General features: G+C 46.3%; 1 protein-coding gene across 1 annotated transcript in view; it reads right to left on the reverse strand.

Moving 5' to 3' along the window:
- Window positions 1-24,311, reverse strand: part of MAATS1 (MYCBP associated and testis expressed 1) — a 171,385-nt gene that overhangs the window by 55,513 nt on the left and 91,561 nt on the right. Inside the window, exons 13-14 of the mRNA XM_030203997.1 lie at window positions 21,463-21,609; window positions 5,987-6,208 (exon numbers count right to left, since the gene is read on the reverse strand). Of these exons, the coding sequence (XP_030059857.1) occupies window positions 5,987-6,208; window positions 21,463-21,609 (369 nt within the window). The remainder of the gene's footprint in view (window positions 1-5,986; window positions 6,209-21,462; window positions 21,610-24,311) is intronic.

Consider the following 24,311-nt stretch of genomic DNA (forward strand, 5'->3'; position numbering starts at 1 on the left):
CAACCTCGGAGTCATCTTCGACTCCTCCCTCTCCTTCTCTGCGCATATCCAGCAGACAGCCAAGACCTGTCGCTTCTTTCTCTTTAACATCAGCAAAATTCGCCCTTTCCTCTCTGAGCACACCACCCGAACTCTCACCCACGCTCTCATTACCTCTCGCCTTGACTACTGCAACCTACTCCTCACTGGCCTCCCACTTAACCATCTATCCCCCCTTCAATCCATTCAGAACTCTGCTGCACGTCTTATATTCCGCCTGAACCAATATACTCATATCACCCCTCTCCTCAGGTCACTTCACTGGCTTCCGATCAGATACCGTATACAGTTCAAGCTTCTCCTTCTTACCTACAAATGCACTCAGTCTGCAGCCCCTCATTACCTCTCTACCCTCATCTCCCCTTACGTTCCCGCCAGAAACCTCTGCTCACAGGACAAATCCCTCCTCTCAGTACCCTTCTCCACCACCGCCAACTCCAGGCTCCGCCCATTCTGCCTCGCCTCACCCTATGCTTGGAATAAACTTCCTGAGCCCTTACGCCAAGCCCCCTCCTTGCCCTTATTCAAATCCTTGCTCAAAGCCCACCTCTTCAATGTTGCTTTCGGCACCTAACCTTTATACCTTTCAGGAAATCTAGACTGCCCCAATTTGACTGCCCCTACTTGACTGACTGTACATTTGTCCTTTAGACTGTAAGCTCCTTGAGCAGGGACTGTCCTTCTACGTTAAATTGTACAGCGTTGCGTAACCCTAGTAGCGCTTTAGAAATGTTAAGTAGTAGTAGTAGTAGTATATCGAAACAAATTTTCCGTCCACCTCAATGGAAAATTCCCTGACCAAAGCAACCGGGTGTCCTGCGTTATGGCTAGCGCCTCCGATTTGTCTAAGTTTAACTTAAATCCTGAGAAATTTCCAAATTCCCAAAAAAGCTCCAAAAGAGCATCAAAAGAGGCCCGGGGATTTGTAAGCATCACCAAAAGCCGATATTTTAAACTCCATTTTCCCAATAGATACCCCACGTATTTGGGTTGTGTTTTAAAGTAGCAAGCATAAAAGCCTTTTTAACTATTAGAAGATGTGTATTCTGCTTTTGTGGACTGTACTCACCTGCAGAAGCCAGGGAAGATGATGCTGGTAATCCTGGGACAGAAGAGAGAACTGCAGAGGCCTCATATGTGCCCTGGCCCAAGGAACCACACCCAACATCTCCTCCACTGACCCCAGTATGCGGGCATAGTCCCATGCCTGTAGATTTAAAACAGAGAGCAACAGGCAAACCTGAGACTGGAGTTTTTCCCTTCAGAGATCTGGAAGGAACACTCTGCCTTGGCAAGTGCCTAAACACACCCCTAGAAACTCCAGATTCCAGGATGGCAACACCTGACTCTTGGCAAAATTGATAATCCAACCTAGGAACTGCAGCAGAGTAATCACCTGAGAAGTTATTCGTGGAGGGGCATAATCAAACGCAAACGCCCATGTGTAAGAACGTCCATCTCCGAGAACGGGTCCGTGAAGGAGTGGGCCGAATCGTATTTTCAAAAAAGATGGACATTTATCTTTAGTTTCAAAAAAATGGTTTGTGCCAGGCAAATGCATTGGATGTGGGCTTTTTTTGAGATGTGGGCGTTTGTTTGAGCTGGGCGTTTTCGTTTTTCAGCGATAATCGAAACCGAAGAGTCCCAGCTCAAAAATGACCAAATCCAAGGCTTTGGGTCGTGGGAGGGGCCAGGATTCGTAGTGCACTGGTCCCCCTCACATGCCAGGACACCAACCGGGCACCCTAGGGGGCATTTTTAAAAAATAGGAAAAAACATTAAATTACGTCCCAGGTGCATAGCTCCTTTACCTTGGGTGCTGAGAACCCCAAATCCCCCCCCAAAACCCACTTCCCATAACTCAACACCATTGCCATAGCACTTAATGGTGAAGGGGGGCACCTACATGTGGGTACAGTGGGTTTTGGGGGGGTGGGATTAGAGGGCTTCCATTTACCACCACAAGTGGTACAGGTAGGGGGGGATGGGCGTGGGTCCACCTGCCTGAAGTGCACTGCATTACCCACTAAAATTGCTCCAGGGACAGGACTTGTTGCTGCTGTATAACCTTGGCACAGCAGTTCACACCGTAAGACTAATCTCGCTGAAAACGTCCTTTATTTCAATAACTGCAGATCAGAGGTTGTGCCCCACTGGCAACGAGTCTCCCTGGTACTAAGATTAGCAGTAGCTCAGAGCTGGCAGAATGGTGTACAATGCCCTCTTTCAGCAACATTCAAGGTAAGTTCTGTAATGTGGCTAACACACGAAAGGGATCTATAACGGACTTACAAAAATAGCCACTACCTCGTGGACTACAGGAAACAAAACAGGGCACACTCTGACCCAGTAGGCAGGGGGAAAAGCACCATGGGAGAAGAGCCTACTAACTACCAACATCGTGAGACTGTAACACAAGCTAGTGAAATCACGGAGCCCAATACCCTACACCCACCACAATGCAATGCTGATGTGACCCTGCAGTGCACCCGAGAGCCACATCTGACCCAGGGAAAGGCTATGAGAGGATCGAACACATTCTGCTGTCATGGAGGTGGGTACGGAATTTGAGGGTAGCATAGAGGCTGGGAAATAAGGTGTTTGCAAGTGGGTTTTTTTTTTGGTGGGAGGGGGTTAGTGACCACTGGGGGAGTCAGGGGAGGTGATTCCCGATTCCCTCCGGTGGTCATCTGGTCATTTAGGGCACTTTTTTGGGACCTGTTCATGAGAAAAAAAGGGTCCAGAAAAAGTGTCCTAAATTCTCGCTAAAAACGCCTTTCTTTTTTTCATTATCAGCCGAGCGCGCCCATCTCTGCTCGGCCGATAACCACGCCCCAGTCCTGCCTTCACCACGCCTCCGACACGCCCCCATCAACTTTATTTGTTCCCGCGACAGAGTGCAGTTGAAGACGACCAAAATCGGCTTTCGATTATACCGATTTGGCCGCCCACGGGAATCAGAACTACCACCCCCAACTCTTGCAACACCTGTATGGTGGAAAGCACCGCAAGTCGCTTCAGCAAAGACTTGTACAGTGACTCCAAGAAAAAAAAAAAATCGGTGATTGAAGCAGAGAACTCTAATCAGTAGCCCTCTCTGATAATATCCATGACATACTGGTCTGACGTGATCTTCGCCCACTATTTGTAAAAACTGCCAAGCTGTTCCCTGACCAACAGGAGGGAAGAGTGGACCGGAACCACGTCATTGTGAAGAATGGGGGACTGAACAGGGTTGACCGGACTGAGAAGACCTGTGCTTATCTGCATGAAAGGATCGCTTCTATTGGAATCTTGGCTTTTAGTAGGCCTGGGAGCAACCAGGCCTATACCTCTTGGAGTCCTTAAAGTGCGAACGAGCCTGGGAAGACTGAAATGAGCCTTTAGGCTTGTCCCCGGGAACACACTAAGACTTCAAGTCACCCAAGTCCTTCATCAACTTCTCCAAGTCTTCCCCAAACAGAAGTTTTAAATGGAAGCTTAGGCGCTTTTTGGGCGTGGCATTCATCGCCCAGTGGTGAAGCCACAACAAGCATCTGGCCATTTGTTTATTGTTGATCTGTTTCTTTTATCTATTTTGATATATATGGAATTGTAAACCGCTTTGATGGTCTTCCCTAAGTGGTATATGTTGAATAAACTTGAAACTTTAGTGGATGCCCTGACCAAGTCATAAAGGGAATCAGCTACATAGGGCAGACCCGATTCCCCCAGGGAGCAAGGGAGATTGAATCTCCCAGGGAATCCGTCACCTTCTGAACCCAAGATAAGCAGGCCCTAGTCACATTAAGAACCATAAACGGACGCTTGCAGAGAAAGGGCAGATATCTCAAAGAACAGCTTTAAAGAAGACTCCAGCTTCCTATCTTGGGCATCCTTAAGAGAAATGCCACCCTCCACGGGAAGCGTGGTCTTCTTGATAACAACCACCACCAAGGTGTCCACTTTGGGCAACTGCAACTTTTCCAATTTGTCAGGAGAGAAGGGATACAGGTTAGTATTCTCAATGGAGAAGGGTAATCAGTGGGGATCTCCAGGGGTCTGTGCTGGGACCACTGCTTTTTAACATATTTATAAATGACCTACAGATGGGAGTAACTAGTGAGGTAATTATATTTGCTGACGACAAAAAGTTATTCAAAGTTGTTAAATAGCGAGAGGATTGTGAAAAATTACAAGAGGACCTTACGAGACTGGGAGACTGGACGTCTAAATGGCAATTGACGTTTAATGTGAGCAAGTGCAAAGTGATGCATGTGGGAAAGAGGAGCCCGAATTATAGCTATGTAATGCAAGGTTCCACGTTAGGAGTCACCGACCAAGAAAGGGATCTAGGTGTAGTCGTTGATGATATGTTGAAACCTTCTGCTCAGTGTGCTACGGCAGCTAAGAAAGCAAATAGAATGTTAGGTATTATTAGGAAAGGAATGGAAAACAAAAATGAGGACTTTATAATGCCTTTGTATCACTCCATGGTGCGACCGCACCTCGAATATTGTGTTTAATTCTGGTCACTTAATCTCAAAAAAGATATAGTGGAATTAGAAACGCTGGCCTGACCTTGCAGTGAGGAAGAGAAGTAAAATGGGAACAAACATTAATCACAAAAATTTTACAAAACAGTTTTATAATTTATGTTTACCAGTTGCATTGCTACTAGGTACACAGTATAGTACGTATTCTTTCTGATTCTGTTTGTTAAAGTTCTGTATTGGTCTTATATTATGGTATGGTACAGTATGTTTTAGTGCTCCAATCATGATGCAGAAAGAATTTTTCAAAATTGGAAACTCTATGCCTTTGTTGATGCATTCTTAAGGGGTTCCCATTGTTTTCCATATTATCCGACTTTCCACTTATTCAACACCAGGCCGGTCCTGTTTACATTGGATAATCGAGACTCTACTGTACTTTGTACTTGCTGTTTTATGCAATCAGCTGAGAGAGGAAAATACATATATACTTGCAATAATAATGTACATGCTTATTGTAAGAACGCTACATTCTCTTGGTTTTGGGATTTAATGCAATATTGTCATTTTGGAGGTACTATGATTGTTGTCACTTTTAGGTCCTAAGAGATTTTTTTGCATGATAAAGTGGGAAGGGACTTAGTTGGGTATGGAGAAGAAAATGTAACCTGTTTCTCAAATTAAATAGAAAAATGTTAGTTCACTTAGATATTGGTTCAGCTGGAAGGTAATTTATATCTGCCTTTTTGTTGACTACTTCTTTTTCTTATCATGTTATTTCCCTGTGTTCCGACTAAAAAAAAAAAAGGAAAATAAACACGACATACATGCACGTTATTTTGTACCCCTGATCTAAATGTGCCTTTGAGAATGCCTCCACGCTGCTCGATTTAAAAGTATGTGAACTATGGAGGACCACATATGCTTTTTACTGGCTAGAAGGCAATTTTTAGACAAGTCATTTTAACTAAGTAAATTGCTACTTATTTGACTAAGTGGCTTTGAAAATTGTCTTCTCAGTGGGGTAAAACCAGGACAGCAAAAATATGTCCATAAAAGTTGAAACCACCTGGAATTATACTCCCACACTGTGACAAAGTCTAAAATCTTTAGATAGGGAATGGAGCAGAGGAAGACTTTGTGTGTTCAATTTCTGGCACAAAAAGTACTACATAAAGGCTAGTACTTCAAAGGATGTTTGAATAAAGAAGGGGGCCTTCACCAACCACCACTACAGTGGGAAGATAGGCCAGCATCTTGTGAAAGGAGGGTGGGGCAGCAAACAGTATAGCACATCCCATCCCCTGGTCTAATACCTCAGACAGGCACTTGTCTTTGCCCATCTCTTGCTATGGTCTTGAAAATAAGGATCTTGGAATTTCCTCTAACTCCAGATTTTTTACTTGAATTATTAGGTCACTTGTTATAAGTTCAGTTGGCCACCTTTGATAGGTTCCAGCTTTTCCTTCACTTACCTGTCTGAAGATTTCGTCCTCTTCTCGACGCCGTCTTTCTTCTACTTGGCGCCGACCACTCTCCTCTGCTTCTCGGATACGCCGATGTCTTTCTGCCAGCATGACAAAGGCATGAATTCTTCTCTCCTCCTGTAGTCGCACCAACTCTTTGGAAAGGAAATCAAACATGTCCGATAAGACTCCCCCTTCCAGCTCAGATAAGTGATCATCCATCATTGATATCTTGATTAAAAATAGAAACAGAAAATTTTCAGTAAATATGCACAGATGGTGTAACCATTTTGCTATGAAAAGCTACACTGCTTATGTTTTCTGACATAAATATATGCAAGATAATCCATTGCCCATAAAATCCACTGTTTTGTTTTTTTTTTTTGCTTTACTCCAAATTTACGGTGATAGTATTTTATACTAAAGGAACCTCCTAGGAGTAGACTAGTGGTTATTGCAATGGCTTTAGAACTATGAGAACTGGGTTTGATTCCCACTGCAGCTCATTGTGACCCTGGGCAAGTCATTTAACCCTCCATTGCCTCAGGTACAAAATAAGTACCTGTATATAATATGTAAAATGTTTTGATTGTAACTACAGAAATATATCAAATCCCATCCCCTTTAAAACAGGGTTTACATAGAAAAATTATTTGAGAAAATTTACCCCTATGAGGATACATAAGAACACAAGAATAGCTATACTGGGTCAGACCAATGGTCAATCTAGCCCAGTATCCTGTTTCCAACAGTGGCCAAGTCAGGTCACAAGTACCTGGCAGAAACTTAAACAGTAGCAACATTCCATGCTACCAATCCCAGGGCAAGCAGTGGCTTCCCCATTTCCATCTCAATAACAGACTGTGGAGTTTTCCTCCAGGAATTTGTCCAAACCTTTTTTAAATCCAGATACACTAAGCTCCGGCAAAGAGTTCCAGAGCTTAGCTAGTCGTTGAATGAAAAAATATTTCTTCCTGTTTTAAAAGTATTTCCATGTAACTTCCTTGAAGGTCCCCTAGTCTTTGTTCTTTTGGAACGAGTAAAAATATCGATTCACTTCTACTTGTTCTACACCACTCAGGAGTTTGTAGACCGCAATCATAATCTTCCCTCATCCGTCTCTTGTCCAAGCTGAAGAGCCCTAACCTCTTTAGCCTTTTTCCATTCTCTTTATCATTTTGGTCGCTCTTCTTTGAACCTTTTCTAATTCCACTATATCTTTTTTGAGATACAGAAATCAGAACCGAATGCAATTTTATAAAGTAACATCTATTTAAGTGTTAAGAGCACACCTAGTTGGAGCCTATTCTATGAAGAAAGGAAGACAACTACTTTCCCTTTAGAATATTAGCGTGGCAGGACAAATATATGTCTATATTTTAGGCAAGAGCACTACATTAACCATGGCATAAATGCTAGTGCCTAGATTGTTAAAGAACATGTGTAGATTATAGTATTTTATAATCTCTGTGTGTCAGGGGCATAGCCAGACACCCAATTTTAGGTGGGCCTGGGCCCAAGATGGGTGGGCAAAAGAACCCACACCGTCCCACAGGTGATTTGGTCTCTCTTTCTCTCGCCTGCATGTCATATATTCTCTCAAACATCTCCCCTCTCCCACATACCATTTAAATAGCAGACTTTCACTGGCAGCGAGCAGCAACTAATACACACTGCTCATGTTGGCCACATAGCCTTCCCACTGATGCAACTTCTGTTTCCTCACGTCACGTTTTCAAAGCTGGACACTGGGATTGTGAGCCCTTGGGCCACTGCTGAGGAGTGGCAGTGGCAGGCAAAACCACCCCATGCTAGAGACAGGGCAGATCTCTGACAAACAGGTTTCACCTGCACCTGGCCACTTTCCACCAAGAGTTGAGCTCAAGGCTTCAGGTGGCCGGCGGGACTTACTGGACAGGGCAGGACTGGCTAACAGCTAGGCAGCACAGGGACAGCAAGGCAGGGAACGGATAGGCTAAAGGACAGGACTGAAAGCTGCGAGCAGCCACTGAAGCAGGGAACAAACACAGATAAACCCAGAACTAGACAAAGACATACAAACAAGACACAAGACTGGGAAACAAGCAATACAATAAACAAGCAATACCCTAAACTAAACATAGACTAACTAGAACAGGCAAGACTTCAGGCAAGAACTAGAGCAAGGAAACAAACTCAGGTTGAAGTGCAAAAGCACCAACATACCAGGGCCTTAGACGCAATGCAAAGGCAAAGCAGCAAGGTTTCAGAATGGCTAATAAGCCCAGCAGCACCTGGAGCTCAGCTGCAACAATCACCAGGAAACTACGGGTGCTGTGTAGGTTCAATCCAAGCAAGCAAGTCTGGCAGCCCGGAAGATCCAGACCGGACTGGCCTGAAATCTGGAATGGGTGATGGTCCACAGCAGCCACTGGTTCTGGCCACCAGAGGGCGAGGTGAGCACAGACGTAACACCGCATAGGTGGGAATAAGGCTGTGGGGCCGGAGTGAGCGGTATGCATCAGTCGCTGCTTGCTGCAGATGAAAATGTGCTATTTACAAGGTATGCAGAAGGGACAGATGTTGGAAGTTTTCAGCTGTTGGGGCTTGGGAATCCCTACCAGCCACATCATAGGTGTGCTGCTACTGGTTGGGCCTGGGACCACCCGGGTCCACCCTTGGCTATGCCACTGCTGTGTGTAAATGTGTGCCCCTGCCCACAGTCTGGCCAAACTCAGAACATATGAATGCCATCTCTAAAGTACATGTTACCGCATCTAGGTGTTCTTTTACAGAACAGCGCTTAGTCAGAAAATAATCATTTACATGCATGTGTTTGCATATGCACGTAATTGACAAACATACTGGTATTTATGCACATTCTTGATGCCTAAATCTAAGTTATCCCCTATATGTGTCCATGCAAATTTTATAAATACGTATGTACATCCCACCTCTACACCATCTCTGCTCCAACTACACCACCAATGCACAGATCACACAAAAGTAGTTGCAATCTTGCGGTGCACCTTTCCGTGCATGTATACGTGCATGCAATTTTTATAATTGGTGTGGTGCAATGGGGTAGCTAGGACTGAATGGGTCCTGGGTATTGGTGACTGGGGGGGTGGGGGAGGATGCACATTTCCCAAAGCTGATATATTACAATTAATAAATTCAGGGAAAAAAACCTTTTTTTCTACCTTGTTGTCTGAACATTGCTTCGAATAAACATGTGGATAAAGGTGAGATGGTCGATATTGTGTATCTGGATTATCAAAAGACTTCTGAGGAAATCAGAAAGTCATGGGATAGGAGGTAATGTCCTATTGAGGATTAAGAACTGGTTAAAAGATAGAAAGCAGAGCGTATGGTTAAATAGTCAGTATTTTCAATGGACAAGAGTAGATAGTGGGGTTCCCCTTGGGTCTGTGCTGGGATTGTTGCTTTTTAACATATTTATAAATGATCTAGAGATGGGATTAGCGTGTGGTAATTAAATTTGCTGACTACACAAAGTTATTCAAAGAGGCTTGTGAAAAATTGCAAGATGACCTTACAAGACTGGGAGACTGGACATCCAAATGGCAGATGATGTTTAATGTGAGCAATTGCAAAGTATGTTTGAGAAAGAGGAACCTGAACTTTAGTTACATGATGCACGGTTTCACATTAGGAGTCATGCCCAGGAAAAGGCTCTAGGTGTCATTGTTGATAGTATGTTGAAACCCTCTTCTCTGTGTGAAGTGGTGGCTTAGAAATGTTAGGAATTATTAGGAAAGGAATAGAATGTAAAACAAAAATGAGATTATAATGTCTTTTTCTCCGAGGACAAGCAGGCTGCTTGTTCTCACTGATGGGTGACGTCCACGGCAGCCCCTCCAATCGGAAAACTTCACTAGCAAAGTCCTTTGCTAGTCCTCGCGCGCCCGCGCGCACCGCGCATGCGCGGCCGTCTTCCCGCCCGAAACCGGCTCGAGCCGGCCAGTCTTCTTTTGTCCGCACTCGGTACGGTCGTTTTTTCGCCGTGTCGAGCCCCGGAAAGTCGACCTCGCGCGTCCAAAGTTTTTTTGAGCGTGTTTTTTCTTCGGAAAAGCTTTGTTCTAGTGCGGGAAGTGCTCCGGAAACCCTCCCCGGGTTTCGTGTCAATCCTCCCCGTACTTCCAGCTTTTTGCCCCGATAAGTTTTCTTTCGTCGTCGGGGTAGGCCTCTTTCGGCCTCGGTCGAGATTTTTCTCCCTCTAAATTTTTGGTGCTTCAATTTTCGCCATTTCGGCTTTTGATTTCGCCGGCGTGATTTTTCCGCCCATGACATCGAAGCCTTCCAGCGGCTTCAAGAAGTGCACCCAGTGCGCCCGGGTTATCTCGCTCACTGATCGACACTCGTCGTGTCTTCAGTGTCTGGGGGCTGAGCACCGCCCTCAGAACTGCAGTCTGTGTTCCCTGCTTCAAAGGCGGACTCAGGTAGCGAGACTAGCCCAGTGGAACGTGTTGTTCTCGGGCTCTTCGTCGGCATCGGCACCGGGATCTTCGAGTGCATCGACGTCGTCAGCGTCCAGACCATCTTCCTCGGCCGCCCTTGCATCGAGTGCATCGAGGCATCGGACCTCTGCATCGGCGCCGAGACATCGGATAGCTGCATCGACGTCGGTGGTACCGGGACCTCGTCTCCTGATGTCGTCGGACGGTGGTGCATCGAGTGGAGTGCAGGTGAGGGCTGTCCATTCCCCTGCTGGTGGCGGTGAGCCCTCGGGTGGGTCTCCTCCTACCCTGAGGGCTCCTGCGGTACAGCCCCCCCGAGATCGACCCTCTTCGGTCTCGGCCCCGAGGAAGCGACGGATGGATTCTACGTCCTCCTCGTCGGTGCCGGGGAGCTCCGGTGACATGCTTCGGAAGAAATCGAAGAAGCATCGACACCGGTCTCCTCCCCGTGTCGGCACCGAGAGCTCTGGGTCGCCGAGGGATTCGGCACCCAGCAGGCATCGGCACCGAGAGGACCGCTCACCCTCTGTTCAAGAGGTGTCGATGCGCTCCACTCTGGACAGCCCGGAACAGCCTCCTCGCCCGGAACAGGTTCTGACGTCGACGCCTGCATCGACCTCTCAGCCTTTTTCTGCAGCCACTCTGAACGAGAGCCTCCGGGCCGTTCTCCCAGAGATTCTGGGAGAGCTGTTGCGCCCTACCCCTCCGGTACCGGCGGTGCTTGCGCCTCCGGTACCGTCGAGCGTGGCGCCGGCTGGCCCATCGCCCAGGTTGAGGTCCCCGACGTCGGTACCGCGTGCGGTACCGACCGCGGCCACCTCCCAGGAGGGCTCCCCGACTACGTCGGCGGAGGGGGCTTCGCCGATGCGGGCCAGGGAGTCTTCCTCTCGACGCCCCCGTCGTGGACGTGGTTCCACTGAGTCGAGCAGGGCGAGGTTGCAGACACAGGTTCGGGAACTTGTGTCTGACACCGAGGGTGAGGCCTCGTGGGAGGAAGAGGAAGACCCCAGATATTTCTCTGACGAGGAGTCTGAGGGTCTTCCGTCTGATCCCACTCCCTCTCCTGAAAGGCAGCTTTCTCCTCCTGAGAGCCTGTCTTTCGCTTCCTTTGTCCGGGAGATGTCTACGGCCATCCCCTTCCCGGTGGTTGTGGAGGACGAGCCCAGGGCTGAAATGTTTGAGCTCCTGGACTATCCTTCTCCACCTAAGGAAGCGTCCACTGTTCCCTTGCACCATGTCCTAAAAAAGACATTGCTTGCGAACTGGACAAAACCCTTAACTAATCCCCACATTCCCAAGAAGATCGAGTCCCAGTACCGGATCCATGGGGACCCAGAGCTGATGCGCACTCAGTTGCCTCATGACTCTGGAGTTGTGGATTTGGCCCTAAAGAAGGCTAAGAGTTCTAGGGAACATGCTTCGGCGCCCCCGGGCAAGGACGCTAGAACCTTAGACTCCTTTGGGAGGAAGGCCTACCATTCCTCTATGCTCGTGTCCAAGATCCAGTCTTACCAGCTCTACACGAGCATACACATGCGGAACAATGTGCGGCAGTTGGCGGGCTTGGTTGATGCTCTTCCCCCCGAGCAAGCCAAGCCTTTTCAGGAGGTGGTCAGGCAGCTGAAGGCGTGCAGAAAATTCCTGGCCAGAGGAGTTTATGACACTTTTGATGTTGCGTCCAGGGCCGCTGCTCAAGGTGTGGTGATGCGCAGGCTCTCATGGCTGCGTGCCGCCGACCTGGAGAATAGACTCCAGCAGCGGATTGCGGACTCGCCTTGCCGTGCAGACAATATTTTTGGCGAAAAAGTTGAACAGGTGGTAGAGTCTCTCCACCAGCGGGACACCGCATTCGACAAATTCGCCCGCCGGCAGCCTTCAGCCTCTACCTCTACAGGTAGACGATTTTTCGGGGGAAGGAAGACTGTTCCCTACTCTTCTGGCAAGCGTAGGTACAATCCTCCTTCCCGACAGCCTGCGGCCCAGGCTAAGCCCCAGCGCGCGCTCTCGTCAGCAGCGTGCGACTCAGCAAGGCCCCGCGGCTCCCCAGCAAAAGCAAGGGGCGAGCTTTTGACTGGCTCCAGCAGAGCATAGCCGACATCCAAGTGTCCGTGCCGGGCGACCTGCCAGTCGGAGGGAGGTTGAAAGCTTTTCACCAAAGGTGGCCTCTCATAACCTCCGATCAGTGGGTTCTGCAAATAGTCCGGCAGGGATACACCCTCAATTTGACATCAAAACCTCCAAATTGTCCACCGGGAGCTCAGTCTTACAGCTTCCAACACAAGAAGGTACTTGCAGAGGAACTCTCCGCCCTTCTCAGCGCCAATGCGGTCGAGCCCGTGCCATCCGGGCAAGAAGGGCTGGGATTCTATTCCAGGTACTTCCTTGTGGAAAAGAAAACAGGGGGGATGCGTCCCATCCTAGACCTAAGGGCCCTGAACAAATATCTCGAAAAAGAAAAGTTCAGGATGCTTTCCCTGGGCACCCTTCTCCCCATGATTCAGCAAAACGATTGGCTATGCTCTCTGGACTTGAAGGACGCCTACACGCACATCCCGATACTGCCAGCTCACAGACAGTATCTGCGATTTCAGGTGGGCACACGCCACTTCCAGTACTGTGTGCTACCCTTTGGGCTCGCCTCTGCGCCCAGGGTGTTCACAAAGTGCCTAGCTGTGGTAGCAGCGGCACTCCGCAGGCTGGGGGTGCACGTGTTCCCATATCTCGACGATTGGCTGGTAAAGAACACATCAGAGGCAGGAGCCCTGCAGTCCATGCAGATGACTATTCGCCTACTGGAGCTACTGGGGTTTGTGATAAATTATCCAAAGTCCCACCTTCTCCCAGCGCAGAGACTCGAATTCATAGGAGCTCTGCTGGATTCTCGGACGGCTCGCGCCTATCTCCCAGAGACGAGAGCCAACAACTTGTTGTCCCTCGTCTCGCGGGTGCGAGCGTCCCAGCAGATCACAGCTCGGCAGATGTTGAGTTTGCTGGGCCACATGGCCTCCACAGTTCATGTGACTCCCATGGCCCGCCTTCACATGAGATCTGCTCAATGGACCCTGGCCTCTCAGTGGTATCAGGCCGCCGGAGGTCTAGAGGACGTGATCCACCTGTCCACGAGTTTTCTCGAATCCCTGTATTGGTGGACGATTTGCTCCAATTTGACTCTGGGACGTCCCTTCCAAATTCCTCAGCCACAAAAAGTGCTGACCACGGATGCGTCCCTCCTGGGATGGGGAGCTCATGTCGATGGGCTCCACACCCAAGGAAGCTGGTCCCTCCAGGAACGCGATCTGCAGATCAATCTTCTGGAGTTACGAGCGATCTGGAACGCTCTGAAGGCTTTCAGAGATCGGCTGTCCCACCAAATTATCCAAATTCAGACAGACAACCAGGTTGCCATGTACTATGTCAACAAGCAGGGGGGCACCGGATCTCGCCCCCTGTGTCAGGAAGACGTCAGCATGTGGCTCTGGGCTCGCCGTCAAGGCATGGTGCTCCAAGCCACATATCTGGCAGGCGTAAACAACAGTCTGGCCGACAGGTTGAGCAGGATTATGCAACCTCACGAGTGGTCGCTCAACTCCCGAGTGGTGCGCCAGGTCTTCCAAGCGTGGGGCACCCCCTTGGTAGATCTCTTCGCATCTCGAGTGAACCACAAAGTCCCTCAGTTCTGTTCCAGGCTTCAGGCCCACGGCAGACTGGCATCGGATGCCTTCCTCCTGGATTGGGGGGAGGGCCTGCTGTATGCTTATCCTCCCATCCCTCTGGTGGGGAAGACTTTGTTGAAACTCAAGCAAGACCGAGGCACCATGATTCTGATTGCTCCCTTTTGGCCGCGTCAGATCTGGTTCCCTCTTCTTCTGGAGTTGTCCTCCGAAGAACCGTGGAGATTGGAGTGTTTTCCGACCCTCATCACACAGGACGAAGGGGCTCTTCTGCATCCCAACCTCCAGTCGCTGGCTCTTACGGCCTGGATGTTGAGGGCGTAGACTTTGCCTCTTTGGGTCTGTCAGAGGGTGTCTCCCGCATCTTGCTTGCTTCCAGGAAAGATTCCACTAAGAGGAGTTACTTCTTTCAATGGAGGAGGTTTGCCGTCTGGTGTGACAGCAAGGCCTTAGATCCTCGCTCTTGTCCTACACAGACCCTGCTTGATTACCTTCTGCACTTGTCTGAGTCTGGTCTCAAGACCAACTCCGTAAGGGTTCACCTTAGTGCGATTAGTGCATACCATTACCGTGTGGCAGGTAAGCCGATCTCAGGACAGCCTTTAGTTGTTCGCTTCATGAGAGGTTTGCTTTTGTCAAAGCCCCCTGTCAAGCCTCCTACAGTGTCATGGGATCTCAATGTCGTTCTCACCCAGCTGATGAAACCTCCTTTTGAGCCACTGAATTCCTGCCATCCGAAGTACTTGACCTGGAAGGTCATTTTCTTGGTGGCAGTTACTTCGGCTCGTAGAGTCAGTGAGCTTCAGGCCCTGGTAGCCCAGGCCCCTTACACCAAATTTCATCACAACAGAGTAGTCCTCCGCACTCACCCTAAGTTTCTGCCAAAGGTCGTGTCGGAGTTCCATCTGAACCAGTCAATTGTCTTGCCAACATTCTTTCCCCGTCCTCATTCCTGCCCTGCTGAGCGTCAGCTGCACACATTGGACTGCAAGAGAGCATTGGCCTTCTATCTGGAGCGGACACAGCCCCACAGACAGTCCGCCCAATTGTTTGTTTCTTTTGATCCCAATAGGAGGGGAGTGGCTGTAGGAAAACGCACCATATCCAATTGGCTAGCAGATTGCATTTCCTTCACTTACGCCCAGGCGGGGCTGGCTCTTGAGGGTCATGTCACGGCTCATAATGTTCGAGCCATGGCTGCGTCGGTAGCCCACTTGAAGTCAGCCTCCATTGAAGAAATTTGCAAAGCTGCGACGTGGTCATCTGTCCACACATTCACATCTCATTACTGCCTGCAGCAGGATACCCGACGCGACAGTCGGTTCGGGCAGTCAGTTCTTCAGAACCTGTTTGGGCTTTAGGATCCAACTCCACCCCCCGAGGGCCCTGTTTGTTCTGTTCCAGGCTGCACTCTCAGTTAGTTGGTAAATTTTTTAGGTCAATCTCAGTTATGTCCTCGCCGTTGCGAGGCCCAATTGACCATGGTTGTTGTTTTGAGTGAGCCTGGGGGCTAGGGATACCCCATCAGTGAGAACAAGCAGCCTGCTTGTCCTCGGAGAAAGCGAATGCTACATACCTGTAGAAGGTATTCTCCGAGGACAGCAGGCTGATTGTTCTCACAAACCCGCCCGCCTCCCCTTTGGAGTTGTGTCTTCCCTTGAAGTGTATTGTCTTGCTACATACTGGACTGGCCGGCTCGAGCCGGTTTCGGGCGGGAAGACGGCCGCGCATGCGCGGTGCGCGCGGGCGCGCGAGGACTAGCAAAGGACTTTGCTAGTGAAGTTTTCCGATTGGAGGGGCTGCCGTGGACGTCACCCATCAGTGAGAACAATCAGCCTGCTGTCCTCGGAGAATACCTTCTACAGGTATGTAGCATTCGCTGTATTGCTTCATGGTGCAACCGCACCTTGAATACTGGGTGCAATTCTGGTCACTGCATCTCAAAAAAGGTATAACAGAATTACAAAAGGTACAGAGAAAGTGATGAAAATGATAAAGGAGATGGGATGACTTCCCTAGGAGGAAAGGCTAAAGTGGCTACAGTCTTCAGCTTCTGCACATATTCAACAGACTGCTTTCTCTATAATATCAACAAAATTCATCCCTTCCTATCTGAGCATACTACCAAAACCCTTATTCACACTCACGCTTAGAATACTGCAACTTGCTTCTCACAGGTCTCCCACTAAGCCTTCTCTCTCCCCTTCAATCTGTTCAAATTCTGCTGCACGACTTATAGTCCGCCAGTGTCACTACGCTCATATTAGCCCTGTTCTCAGATCACTTCATGGACTCCTTATCTGTTTCCGCATATAGTTCAAACTTCTCTTATTGACTTACAAACAAGTGCATTCACTCTGTAGCTCCTCACTACCTCTCCACTCCTATCTCTCCCTACACTTATCCTGCCATATTAGGACAGACTGAAGGTCCATCAAGCCCAGCATCCTGTTTCCAACAGTGGCCAATCCAGGTCACAAATACCTGGCAAGATCCCAAAACAGTACAATACATTTTTATGCTGCTTATTCTAGAAATAAGCAATGGATTTTCCCCAAGTCCATTTAATAATGGTCTATGGACTTTTCCTTTAGGAAGCCATCCAAACCTTTTTTTTAAATCCCGCTAAGCCAACCAATTTTGCTACATTCCAGAGTTTAATTACATGTTGGGTGAAGAAATAGTTTCTCCGATTTGTTTTAAATGTACTACTTTCTAGCTTCATCGCATGTCCCCTAGTCCTAGTATTTGTGGAAAGAGTAAACAAACGATTCACGTCTACCCGTTCCACTCCACTCATCATTTTATAGACCTCTATCATATCTCTCCTCAGCCGTCTTTTCTCCAAGCTGAAGAGCCCTAGCCGCTTTAGCTTTTCCTCATAAGGAAGTTGTCCCATCCCCTTTATCATTTTCGTCGCCCTTCTCTGTATCTTTTCTAATTCCACTATGTATTTTTTGAGATGCGGTGACCAGAACTGAGTACAGTATTCAAGGTGTGGTCACACTCGATGGAGCGATACAAAGGCATTATAACATCCTCATTTTTGTTTTCCATGACTTTCCTAAAAATATCTAACATTCTATTTGCTATATTAGCCGCCACCGTATACTAAGCAGAGGGTTTCAACGTATCATCGGTGACTACTAATATGGAACCTTGCAGTACATACTATAATTTGGGTTCCTCTTTCCCACATGCATCACTTTGCACTTGCTCACATTAAACATCATCTGCCATTTAGATTCCCAGTCTTGTAAGGTCCTCTTGTAATTTTTCACAATCCTCTTGCGATTTAACAACTTTGAATAACTTTGTGTTGTCAGCAAATTGAATTACCTCACTAGTTATTCCTATCTCTAGATCATTTATAAGTATGTTAAAAAGCAGCAGTCCCAGCACAGACCCTTGGGAAAACCCACTATCTACCCTTCTCCATTGAGAATACTGACCATTTAACCCTACTCTGTTTTCTATCTTTTAACCAGTTTTTAATCCACAATAGGACACTACCTCCTATCCCATGACTCTCCAGTTTCTTCTGGAGTCTTTCATGAGGTACTTTGTCAAACGCCTTATGAAAATCCAGATACACAATATCGACCAGCTAACCTTTATCCACGTTTGATCACCCCTTCAAAGAAATGTAATAGATAGGTGAGGCAAGATTTCCCTTCACTAAATCCATGTTAGCTTTGTCTCATTAAGCCATGCTTTTCAATATGCTCTGTAATATTGTCCTTTATAATAGTCCCTACCATTTTTCCCTGCACTGACGTCAGGCTCACCTCTGGAACCTTTTTTAAAAATTGGCGTAACATTGGCCACCCTCTAATCTTCTGGAGCCATGCTTGATTTTAAAGATAAATTACATATTACTAACAATAATTCTGCAAGTTCATTTTTCAATTCTATCAGTACTCTGGGATGAATACCATCCGGTCCAGGAGATTTGCTACTCTTCAATTTGTCAAATTGCACCATTATATCCTCCAGGTTTATAGAAATGTCATTCAGTTTCTCTGACTCGTCAGCTTTGAATATCATTTCTGGCACTGGTATCTCTCCCAAATCTTCCTCAGTTAAGACTGAAGCAGAGAATTAATTTAATCTCTCCGCTAAGGCTTTGTCTTTCCTGATTGCCCCTTTTATCCCTCGGTCATCTAGCAGTCCAACAGATTCTTTTGCCGGTTTCTTGCTTTTAATGTACCTGAAAAAATTTTTACTGTATGTTTTTGCCTCCAATGCAATCTTTTTTTCAAAGGCTCTCTTTGCCTTCCTTATCAGTGCTTTGAATTTGACTTGCCATTCCTTATGCTGTTTCTTATTATTTTCAGTCACGTCCTTCTTCCATTTTCTGAAGGATTTTTCTTTTAGCTCTACTAGCTTCCTTCACCTCACTTTTTAACTATGCCGGTTGTCGTTTGGTCTTCCTCCTTTTTTAATACACGGAATATATTTGGCCTGAGCTTCCAGGATGGTATTTTTGAACAGCATCCACGCCTGTTGTTAAATTTTGACCTTTGCAGCTACTCCTCCAAGTTTTTTTTCACCATTCTTCTCATTTTATCATAGTCTTCTTTTTGAAAGTTAAATGCTAACATATTGGATTTCCTGTGTGTACTTACTCCAAAGCCAATATCAAATCTGATCATATTATTATCAATGTTAACAAGCAGCCCCAGCACCATTACCTCCTGCACCAGATCATGCGCTCCACTAAGCACTTGTTGGATCCTGTGCCAGCTGCTCGATAAAGCAGTCCTTGATTTTCGCCCTGAGGTTACATTTACCCAGTCAATATTGGGGTAATTGAAATCACCCATTATTGTGTTGCCCAGTTTGTTAGCCTCCCTAATTTCTGATAACATTTATACATCCATCTGTTCATTCTGGCCAGGTGGACGGTAGTACACTCCTATCACTATCCCTTTTTCCATTTACACACTGAATTTCAATCCATTGAGATTCCAAGACGTGTTTTGTTTCCTGCAGATTTTCAATCTATTTGATTCAAGGCCCTTCTTAACATACAAAGCTACCCCTCCACCAATTTGATCCACCCTATCACTATGATATAATTTATACTCTGGTATGACAGTGTCCCACTGGTTATCCTCCTTCCACCAGGTCTCAGAGATGCCTATCATATCTAATTTTTCATTTAGTGCAATATATTCTAACTCTCCCATCTTATTTTTAGGCTTCTGGTATTTGCATATAGACATTTCAAACTATGTTTGTTGTTCCTATTTACACCTTGCTCATTAGTTGACAGTGTTAATTTGCAATCTTTTGTCTGATTTTTATTTAAGGCCAACTGATCTACTATGGTCTCCTTTGCAACCTCGCTATCGGGATACCCGATCTTCCCTGTTTTGGTGATATCTTTGAAAGATACCTTGTTCTGAACCATGCGTTTTTGAATGACTTTTGGCCTTCCCCCACGATCTAGTTTAAAAGCTGCTCTATTTCCTTTTTAAATACCGATGCCAGCAGCCTGGTCCTACCCTGGTTAAGGTGGAGCCCATCCTTCCGGAATAGGCTTCTTCTTCCCAAGAATATTGCCCAGTTCCTAACAAATCTAACACTCTCCTCTCTGCACCATCGCCTCATCCACGCATTGAGACTCCGGAGCTTTGCCTGTCTCACAAACCTAGGTTCCTGCTTTGAAAACGTGACACGGCTCCTCCCCAGCACTATCTAAAATCCTATCTAGGTGACGCATGAGGTCCTCCACCTTTGCACCAGGCAGGCATGTGACCAGGCGATCCTCATGTCCACCAGCCACCCAGCTATCTACATGCCTAACAATCAAATCACCAACTACAACAGCCATCCCAACCCTTCCCTCCTGGGCAGTAGCTCCTGGAGACACATCCTCGGTGCAACAGGACATTGCATCCCTTGGTGTGCTGGTCCTGGCTACAGGATTACTTCTCCTCCACTGCCAACTCCACGCTCCGTTCCTTTTATCTTGCTGCACCATACGTCTGGAATATTCTTCCTGAGTCAGTACGTCAAGCTCCATCTCTGGCCATCTTCAAATATAGGCTAAAAGCCCACCTTTTTGAGGCTGCTTTTAACTCCTATTCACTTGTTCAGTACCCATGCCTGTTTTATCATTCCCACCTTAAGTAATTCCCTTATCCCTTACTTGTCCTGTTGCTCTGTCTTGATTAGATTATAAGCTGTATTGAGCAGTGACTGTCTCTTGCATGTTTAGTGTACAGCGCTGTGTACGTCTAGTAGCGCTATAGAAATGATAAGTAGTAGAAGTAGATATGATAGAAGTCTAAAACTGAGTGGAGTAGAATGGGTAGACATGAATTCCTTGTTTATTCTTGCCAAAAATACAAGGACTAGGGGACATGCAATGAAGCTACTAAGAAGTAAATTTTAAACAAACCAGAGAAAATATTTCTTCATTCAACATGTAATTAATTAAACTCTGGAATTCATTGCTAGAGAATGTGGTAAAAGCAGTTTGGCTTAGCAGAGTTTAAAAAAAGGTTTGGATAATTTCCTTAAAGAAAAGTCCATAAGCCAACTTTTCATAAGGGTTCCAGGGTGATTTGGGAAAAAATAGACTGGTGAGCCTGATGTCAATGCTAGGCAAAATGGTTAAAATTATTATAAAGCTCAAAATTATTGAACATATAGATAGGCATGTTTTAATGGGACAATGTCAACCTAGATTTGGCCAAGAGAATCCTTTCCTCACCAATCTGCCACATTTTTTGAAGACATGTGGACAATGGTGAGCCAGTTGAGAGAGCGTATCTGGATTTTTTGACAGTATTTGATAAAGTACCTAATGAAAGACTCCTGAGGAAATTAAAAGCCATGGAATAAGAGGCAATGTCCTGTTGTGGATTTGGAACTGGTTAAAAGATAGTAAACAGAGAGTATGGCTAATTGTTCAATTTTCTCAATGGCCTTTGATGTGGATAAGGCTATTTCAAAGTCAGATCTCTGATAATTTTGATTGGGGGGGGGTGGAGAGGGCACAAAAGTGAGCTTAAGATGCCACCTTGATCTGGATGTTAGGGAGGAGGGGAATTGGGCCGTCAAGATCCGTTGACCTATGGCTCAGGTAGGGTGGGAATCGGAGTCTAATTCCAAGACTAATAGCAGCGCAGTTACGTTTTTGCAGTTCTGGTGATTTGGCTAATCGAGCTACTACTGATTTGCTCTGTTTTAATTATTCATAAGTTGCTTAATGTGCATTTGTAATGCTACACAGCTCAGTTTTTATTTTTGTTTTGTTTTCTTGCATTAGGCACAATATTGGCTCCATAACTTAAGTTTTCTCTCTTGTCACAATAGATTACTAACAGCAGGAAACTAGTACCTTGTGTTCTCGTAAATTCCGCTGGCGCTGTAAGGCCAATGTTGCTTGTTTCTCTGTCTTCTTCAACAGTTGCCCATCTTCTTGAAGAGCATGTGTGATTCGCAGTTCTTGAATAAGTTCCAGTCGCTTCTCTTTTCCTTCAAACATCTTACAGAATAAAATAACATTTGCACAAGTTAACAAAAAAAATACAACAGTAGTACCAAAAGTGACAATAAGGTCTGAACAAGGTACGTAGGGAACTGAAAGATCAGCAGAAGCTTATGAGAAATGTTATGCATTAATAAAGAAACAGAGTGAGAGTGACCAGGGACAGAAGAAGAGAGATTAATATATAAAAGATTTGTCCAGCTAAATTTGGGAGTTATAAATCTTTGAGGTTTATATTCATCCTTTATCACCCCTCCCCTCCATTCAGTGGGCAAATTATTCAAACCGTAGCTCACAAAATTTACCTTGATAAAAAAATAGGGCTAGAGGTTTCTGGGGCAGAGCACAGTTAATCTTTAGCTAGTTGGTGTCCATACATATGTAGTTCAGGACAGAGAAAATGCTGTCTTAAAATGGCTCAGCAAGTTTTTGAATATGTTGCTTAGTATGCTTAGAAAACAAATGGTGCATGAGAAAAAAAAATGAAATTGAAAGAGAAGGAAAATATGATGAGAAAAAGGAACAGTTGCAAAGGTTAGGAGTTTAAATAAGGCATGGACACTGTTTAAAAATACCATCTTGGAAGTCCAAACTAGATGTATTCCATATATTAAAAAAGGAAGTCAAATGACAGCCATTATGATTAAAAAGGTAGGTGAAAGGGACTATTATATCCAAAAGAACATCTTACAAAAAATGGAAAAAGGGTCCAAATGATGAAAAGAGAAAGCAGCATAAGAACTGGCAAGTTAGATACAAAGCACTGATAAGGAAGGCTAGAAGAGAATTTGAAAAGAAACTTGCTGTAGAAGCAAAACCTCAAAGTAAAATCTTTTTCAGGTACATTAGAAGCAGAAATTCTGCAAGAGAGTCAGTTGGACCATTAGGTCATCAAGGGAAGATAAGGCCAGAGTGTAAGATTAAATGGAATTATTTGCTTCAGTTTTTACTGAAGAGGATGTAAGGGAGCTACCCATGCCACAAACGGTATTTAAAAGGTGAAGATATGGAGTAACTGAAACAAATCTCAGTGAACCTGGAACAGCAGCGGACTAAGAGTGGTCTGGGCCCCCCGTCCGGCCGCTACCTGACACCCCCATACTGCTGACACCCCCGCTGCTCAGATCCTACCTGAAGAACCCTGGTGGTCTCTAGGGGGGGGCATGTTCTTTCCTACCCACTGCGCTGCTGCTATTCCCTCACCTGCCGGTGCCACTGTGTTTTCAAAATGGTGGCTGAGACTTCCTACGGAAGTCTCACAGGTCTTGACAGCCTCTAGGCTCTTAGGCACTGCCTGGTTGCCCGAATGGTCAGTCTGCCCCTGACCTGGAAGATATAAGCAGCCAAATCGACAACCTAAAGAGCAGTAAATCACCTGGACTAGATAGTATACACTCCAAAGTAACAAAAGAATTAAAAAATGAAATGGCAGATATCATTAACTTGTCATTAAAATCATCCCTGGTACCTGAAGATTGGAAAAGCAATCAATGTAACACCAATATTTTATAAAGGGTTCCAGGGTTAATCAGAGAAAATACAGACCGGTGAGCCTGAAGTCAGTGCTGGGCAAAATGGTAAGAAATTATTATAAAGAACAAAATTTCTAGACAAACACAGTTACTGGGACAGAGTCAACAAGGATTTAGCCAAGAGAAGTCTTACCTCACCAATCTGCTACATTTTTTAATGTTGTGACAAGGCAAGCCCCAGAGATTCCCCAGTGAAGCAGTTGAGCCCAGAACTACGGGTCCCAGAAGTCCTTGCAAGAATGAGAGAAGAGAGTAGTCCTAAAAAGATGGAATGGATTCCCAGCCCCAGCAGGGGGAGCAATGGCTCGAGGCAGGGTGAGCCTGTTACTTCCTTCCCCACTAGAGGAAGAGGGAAGGATGAAGCTCAGTTTCCCTGGCTTCGCCATCAGTCCCCCCAGCTGTGAGAAGGGCAGAGCAGATTTCCTGGAGGCTCTCAGTCATCAGGAGAGAGGGGAGACAAATGGAGAGAGAGAGAGAGAGAGAGAGAGATTCCATGGAGTATGTGGAGGAAGGAAGTAGCCTGCCACTAGAGCTACCCAAGGGAGAGGAGCCAGCTACCATGGAGTGGGAGAATTCAAAGGTTGCCCTGCCCAGCATTTGAAGGCAGTGGAGGAGGCCACACCGGGCGTGGTGCTGAGAGGTGGGAGAAACTGCCAACCCTGCTCCTTACAGGGTTCCCTCTGTGTTGTGAAAAGGCAGGTGATTTGTTGTATTGGTTTGACGTGCAATGACTGTCCATGAAGATTTGTTCTGAACTGTTGTGCTATACTGGAAGTGTGCTGAACTCTTTCTAAACCCTTCTGAAGGAGGGAGAAGGGAAAGCTAATGCCCTAATAGAAGACCTGAGGAGCTGAGCGTTTGCTGAGGGATTTTGAGACCTAGACTGTACCTTTTTCCTTTTCAAGATTATCTTATGAGGACTGTACCTTTTTCTTTTGAAGACTATCTTAAGAGGGCTGTACCTTTTGTTTTGAAGAATATAATTATGATTTTTGGTATGAAATTGCCTTGATAATAAAATACTTTGGCCCTGAATCCCAGTATCAGCAGTATTCAGTCCTGGAACCTTGGGAGCCCCGCAGGCTTCCTGGCTCCACCCAAGAAGAGGAAGCGGACCCCCCTTTACAATGTTTAAATGATTTTTATTAATAGCCAAAAATATATAAC

Source organism: Microcaecilia unicolor, chromosome 5 (genome assembly GCF_901765095.1).
Source record: "Microcaecilia unicolor chromosome 5, aMicUni1.1, whole genome shotgun sequence".
NCBI classification, from domain to species: domain Eukaryota; kingdom Metazoa; phylum Chordata; class Amphibia; order Gymnophiona; family Siphonopidae; genus Microcaecilia; species Microcaecilia unicolor.